Raw genomic sequence first — 6611 nt, forward strand, 5'->3', positions numbered from 1 at the left:
GGAGATAAAAGGCAGCTATGAACAAGCCTCTGTTATAGAAATATGACACCGAATTTGGACGGATATCATCGCCCCTGCCACCGATATATAACGGCGGCTGAACGGCCGTTCTGGTTACGTCCCTGTTCATGCACACATGGAAGCCTTCCCGGCCTTCTGGTCCATCTAACACTTTGAGGCCGTGGCCGTGGATTGCCTTAAAGGTGCTAAGCCGGCCACGTAGTCGCGCTGCGGCGCCGGTGTATAAATACCCCAACCACCCCTGCTGCCCGCAGACCACTCCCCCTCTCTCTAACAAAGCACACACGGCGAGATAGAGATAGAGGGAGAGAGAGGATGGGGAGGAGGGCGTGCTGTGCCAAGGAAGGGGTGAAGCGAGGGGCCTGGACGAGCAAGGAGGACGAGATCCTGGCTTCCTACGTCAAGGCCCATGGCGAGGGCAGGTGGAGGGAGCTCCCCCAGAGAGCTGGTACGTACTGATCCATCGTAAACGCATTCTGGTTCTATCAATGGGGAGCTGGAATGGAAGTGACGCATGCTAACTGAATGAATCTGCATGCAGGTCTGCGGCGGTGCGGCAAGAGCTGCCGGCTGCGGTGGCTGAACTACCTCCGGCCGAACATCAAGCGGGGCGACATCTCCGACGACGAGGAGGAGCTCATCGTCAGGCTCCACGGCCTGCTTGGCAATAGGTGGTCCATCATCGCCGGCAGGCTGCCCGGCCGAACAGATAACGAAATCAAGAACTACTGGAACAGCACGCTCGGCAGGAAGGCGCTCCCCGCCCGCCCCACCATTGCCGCGGCGAGGACCGTCGTCGCCACGCCCGTCGCCTCCGGCTCCTCCAGCTCCACGGGGAGCGCCGCGGCGCCGCTGTCCACCTCCGTCCCTGCCCTCCTCCACGCCGCGGCGCCTTCGTCGCCGGCCGCCGCGGTGTGGGCGCCCAAGCCCGTGAGGTGCACGGGCGGCCTCTTCTTCCGCCGGGAGCAGGAGACGCCGCCGCCCGCGCCGGTCGTAGAGGAGACGCGGGCCGGGGGAGAAGAGGGAGATGCCTGCAGCGGCAGCAGCAGCTCGGAGACGTCGTCGGCCGAGCCGTGCTCGTCGGGGTCGGGCGGGGGAGACTGGATGGACGACGTGAGAGCCCTGGCGTCATTCCTCGAGTCCGACGAGGAATGGCTCAAGTCCCTGCACATGGCCGGTTAAAACCTCTCACACGTGATCGATCCGGCTCAGTTCAGTCACATGTTGTTTAGAATAAATCCGAGGCGCTCCGTCGATCTACCGAGGATCAAGCAATCACATAAGCACGACATCGAGATTTGTTAACGAGGTTCACCGATATGGCTACATCCCAGGGCCTGACTATGGGCGTTCCTCCCCATGACACCGCTACAATACCGCACCCGATCGCCCTGGACACCGGCAAATGCCGCCGGCTTCCCCTGCGTTTCGGTGCTATTATGTTGGCATAGGTTACATCGTGTGTCTACCCCCGCTATATATGAAAGGCCTAGGATACAAGTGTCCTACTTGGACACGACTCCGTATCCTGTCTACACACCGTACGACTCCAAGTCCAACTGTAACCTAACTTGTACAATAATATTCGACACAATTCTAACAAACTCCACCTTGGCGAATATTCTCCACCACCTTGAATTCGTCTGTGCGTCGAACCTCCATGTACATTGGACTTGAGATACGCCATGAGCCCCACTGCTACTCCCAGATTCCATGTGACTCCACCTGCAACTGTAGTCCCTTCTCGTCTTCTTCACAGTCAACAGTCGAGCAAAATTAAGTTCCTCATTACTCTACCTTGTGCTTCCAACTTCCAGAGTATCCGTTCAACGACATCACACACCGATCACTGTCTGCGTGAAAAATGAACCACTCACATATTGGACGCCACATATAAGAGTTACGTGAACTCAACGTCACTGCTCTTTCTATACTGCTTGTCTGAAACTTGAAGGAATTTCACCGTCGCCCTGTGTCACCCTGAGTCAAATTCGCAGTTGTCTCACCCTTCTTCCGGATAGTCTCTGACATGTCCCACCACTATAGCACTGCGCCTCCTTCTGCCTTGTCATCCGCACTTTGCCATGTGCACTGAACACCACAAAATATACGGCCATGTACTCTCTCAGCTTTTGACAATTTTAGACTTCCCGCCACTTTCTCAGATTCTCCACGGTCAACTCTTGTCCATCAACTAGCACCGATAGACCCAGTCACCAACTTGAATCCGGTACTCGTCAACACTGCTTCAGCACCCCCTGCACAATTTGTCTGACCACATGTCTGACCACCAGTGCCTTGGCCTGTCGCTGTGTCCCGTGCTTACCGCACGCCTCGCCGCTATCACCGCATCGAGCCTCTGTTGTCCTGGTCGAGTCTCCCGGGTAGCTTGCCCACACTGCCTCAACCCCCACTGCAGAGAACCATCGATCATCACCGACCGATGCCGAGTATCACGTCTCCATCAGACCATTGGGCCCCAGTCCGATCCATGTGTCTCTCGCTATCCCGCTGAAATAGGCTTCGACTCTCTGTTAACTTACGCCGTAGCCCCTCCATCAGCACAGAGTGAAGTCGTCCATCAGACTCCAGCTCCACCTTCAACATGACTCCATGTAGCTGGCCATGCTACCCTCGCGCCCTGTCGACTTCAAGCTCTCTTGTGTGCACCGTCTTGAATTAACCCTGCGCCATAGTCTGTCGAAGCCGCACAAGCCCTCGAGCCTGCACCACGTGTTTCCACGCCCCAGAAGTCGGCCACCATCAGCATCATGCTCCTATGTCATCGTCGCTGAAATCACTCCCGTCTTCTGCTTTGACCGACATCCACGTCAGTCCATCAGACTATCCAGTCCGACCCAGCCGAAATAACCCGACTGCAACCATGCTCCACCCTGCGTCGTGTCCGCCTCACACATCTATGCATTGCCTTGACGCCCTGTGTTTGCATGATCCTGTCACGACGCGCTCTAGACTCCTTCGAGCCTTATACGCACGTCGCCAACCTCGCACGCGCTCCATCTTGACCAACTCTACATCACACCGCACTTCCATCCGAGAAATTATTTTGATCCAAGCAGCTTCTCGTACGCATTGCACTCACGCCATGCATACATGCTTCTCTGTCCAAAAGACACCCTCGGTATTTGTGCTAATTTTCCATAGAAAAACTCCTGATGCTTCAATTAGCAACCTCATGCACCGGCTCCTAGGCCTCATCCAGCCACGGCGTCCTGTACCTAATGCGACGCATGCATAAACTTTGCCAATAAAAGTTGATCCCCTGACTAAGCCTGCGTTGTCCATGAAGATATTCCTTTTTTTTACCAAACAAATCTCAAACGTATGTCCCAACACGCAGCACTTTGTCCTCCGGCTGTCTCGTACGCGCGTCTTCTGCTGTACGTGATCCAATGCTGCACCGCCCACGTAGACCACCCGCATACACACCGCCCGAGCCTCCGAGTTCGATCGGAATCCTGCCGAGACGCTCAATCGCCTGTATCCAATACACCGCTTGTGCTGCCTTGCCCCGCACGCCCGATCGAGCTGCTTGCCGCCGCCGCTGTACGCGGACTCCTGCTACTCCCATCGCGTGCGTTGGCCACCGCGCACGTTACGCCGCCTCCACATCGGATCGATCTGCTGCGTGTTGCTCTTGATTGCTTTACATGCGACAATCTCCGATTGCTGCCCGACGTCTCGCACGCAAGCCGTGCTTATCTGCAGCTGGTCTTCATCGCTCTTCTCTAAATCAACGATCCAGCAACTCCTCGAATCGAACCCTGCTCATGATACCACTTGTTAGAATAAATCCGAGGTGCTCCGTCGATCTACCGAGGATCAAGCAATCACACAAGCACGACACCAAGATTTGTTAACGAGGTTCACCGATATGGCTACATCCCCGGGGCCTGACTATGGGCGCTCCTCCCCATGACACCGCTACAATACCGCACCCGGTCGCCCTGGACACCGGCAAATGCCGCCGGCTTCCCCTGCGTTTCGGTGCTATTATGTTGGCATAGGTTACATCGTGTGTCTACCCCCGCTATATATGAGAGGTCTAGGATACAAGTGTCCTACTTGGACACGACTCCGTATCCTGTCTACACACCGTACGACTCCAAGTCCAACTGTAACCTAACTTGTACAATAATATTCGACACAATTCTAACACATGTACGTGGGTGCGCCGCTGCACGTACGCTTTTCGAAAAGGAAACAGTATGTGTACTTGAACAGTGTACATACGTACAAATGTACTTACGCCCGGGCGTACGTGACGGTACGTGGCTGGCTAGCTCCCGTACGTTACGACTGGAGTACTGAGTTTTTTGTTGTTGTTGAGAAACTACGACTGTACTGAGTTGTTCATATGTAAACGTGGTTTTGAGAAAATACGTAAGCTAGCTTCGCTCCTCGCATGTGCACGACAGCGCAACAGAAAAAGTCATGTGGTGGATGGACGTCGGCGTCGGTGGAGAGGTACTTTGCTGTAACGACATGTGCCACTGAGATTTCACTGTACTTGCTGCCTTCCGCAAGGTATCGTTTTCTGCAGCCACGGACCACCGATCATAGTTTTTTTTTCTCTTTTGGAAAGAACCGATCATAGTTGTTAGAAAGCTAGGGCTCGTGCAAGCATCTCAACCGTGGAAGAAGATGAATCCTGCTGCCCTTTTTTAGATCTCTAGTCGATCCCTTAAAAAGCCACAGAGGAATAATTTTTTGAGTTTACTCTTTTAAATCGGACCTAACCGAACTCATAAATCCTATAGAGTCTAAAATTTACTTGGTCGAAAATTTGGCCCGTGGCGCCTAAAAACACTCGCTACCCGCGCGGCCGAGTAAACTTCCCCCCCACCTCGTCTCCCTCCCGCACGGCGCCATCGTTCCCGCCGCCGCCTTTCCACTCGCTATCATAGCCACTAATGATTGCTACTGCGGCCGGAATAGGTAGCCAAGACCCTTCCGCCACCCTGCTGGCCACCGCCACCTCCTGCACTGGGAAGAAGGTTGGGGATCAAAAGTCTTGTCCGGTCGACAACATCGGCTACCACCGTCGGTACCATGGCCGGTTGGGGGTGGCTACTGCCTTTCTGACGACGGTAGGCCGCCCTCCTGCTGCTCCTGCCGCAGGAACGTGCTAGGACCGCGCTGGCCCTCGCCGAGGAGGCAAAGAAGAAGGATGAGGAGAAGAAGAAAGCCACTTCAGCCCCTCGTCCCCGTCCGGCGGCTCATGCGGCGTCCCCGGCCACCCCTATGACTAGTGCTCCGGCGTCCGGCCTCCACAGCCGGCAACAAGGGCCACAGCTGAGAGGATGGTGGTGGTGGTGATTTATTTTGCGAGGAAGGTGTTTGAGTCCGTGCTCATGCATGCCATTGGTTGGCCTCGGTCCACAACTTAAAACATGCTTTGTTGTGGTGATTTTGAATCAAATTTGACCGTTGAAGTGATGCCTTTTGGATGAACTATGCATGTTTAAATTTGAATATCTCGATCCGTGAAATTATATGCTTGTTAACAGTTTACATGTTATGCATCTTTATCTTTAAAAATTTGAATGATTGATGATATATTGTGCAGTTGTTCAAAGTACATGTGGCTAGGATAAACATTTGCGGATTTTTTTACTGCACTAAGTTTAGGGGATCAGCTAGGTCCGTCCACCTAGAGGACTAAACTTTTACTCAACTGACTTTACTCCGACGTTACTACTCTATATTTTAGGGGATCGTCTAGAATGCTCTTAGAGGGATTCCCTGTGAGGGGACGACAAAGCAGTGTTTCGTTTTGAAACTTTTATCGCTGAGGGTCCTTCCTAAATTTCATTTCAAATGATCAAGCATTAGATTGAAGAAATATAGTTTCGTCACGACCCGACACAACCCGGCGTGGTTTCTATCTCAAACCATACATGAGAGTTGCATGCAAATAGAAGAAGAAGAGCTACAAAGTCCACAAGTTACTTAAACAAAATGATTAACACATAATATAACTCACAACTAGAAGAAAGACCTTGATCAACGGGCTGGAGGCATTTGCTCAGCTCTAAGCCACATGTGAGCATCACACTTAATTTGATCTACTATACGATCCAATGGAGCCAACTTATCTTCAAAGCCTCTGTCCTTGCGATCTTTCCAAATAGACCAAGCGACCAAGACAACCATGGTGTTAAATTTCTTATGCTCTCCACGAGGGGTGTAGAAATATAGTTTCGCCACACCCGGGCGTGGATTTTGAGCTCAGAAGTTTTTAAGTCTATGTGACCAGAGTGTTGCCAATTATACTGACTAATGCTTCATTTGGTGTGAGGTCTTTTTTTGGCGAAATAACTCTTTATTATTCAAAGATTAGGGAGTACAATCTCGTAGAGCAACATTAAGGACTTCCTCTGGGCTGGACCCTAGCCAAACCAGCCTCATTTGGGGTGTGGTTCAGTTGCCTAAAGACCTTTGCATTCCGCGCCTCCCAGATTTTTCAGTGACAATAAGGATAACAAACAGGGTGATGGAGAGCAGAAGAGGAGGCCCTCTTGCGTTGGAGATGGCAAAATTTAGTCAAGGTGGTTCCCGCGGGGCGG

At 52.7% G+C, this 6611-nt stretch overlaps 1 protein-coding gene across 2 annotated transcripts; it reads left to right on the forward strand.

Moving 5' to 3' along the window:
- The first annotated feature begins 283 nt into the window (after positions 1-283).
- Positions 284-4425, forward strand: LOC119328193 (anthocyanin regulatory C1 protein-like). Of its 2 annotated transcripts, XM_037601221.1 has the most exons (3): positions 284-469; positions 563-1242; positions 4202-4425. In XM_037601221.1, exons 1-2 carry the CDS (start codon positions 337-339, stop codon positions 1201-1203), a joined length of 774 nt encoding a protein of 257 aa, XP_037457118.1. In that variant the 5' UTR covers positions 284-336; the 3' UTR covers positions 1204-1242; positions 4202-4425. The 2 variants fall into 2 exon arrangements, with proteins under 2 accessions (XP_037457118.1, XP_037457117.1); XM_037601220.1 differs by lacking the exon at positions 4202-4425 and having other exon boundaries at positions 563-1343.
- Positions 4426-6611: the final 2186 nt, after the last annotated feature.

Source organism: Triticum dicoccoides, chromosome 7A (genome assembly GCF_002162155.2).
Source record: "Triticum dicoccoides isolate Atlit2015 ecotype Zavitan chromosome 7A, WEW_v2.0, whole genome shotgun sequence".
Classification (NCBI taxonomy): Eukaryota; Viridiplantae; Streptophyta; class Magnoliopsida; order Poales; family Poaceae; genus Triticum; species Triticum dicoccoides.

Coding starts and splice junctions, on each gene's coding strand:
- LOC119328193 (XM_037601221.1), top strand. CDS start 337: ATGGGGAGGAGGGCGTGCTGTGCCAAGGAAGGGGTGAAGCGAGGGGCC. Junction 470..562: donor GGAGCTCCCCCAGAGAGCTG/GTACGTACTGAT, acceptor ATCTGCATGCAG/GTCTGCGGCGGTGCGGCAAG.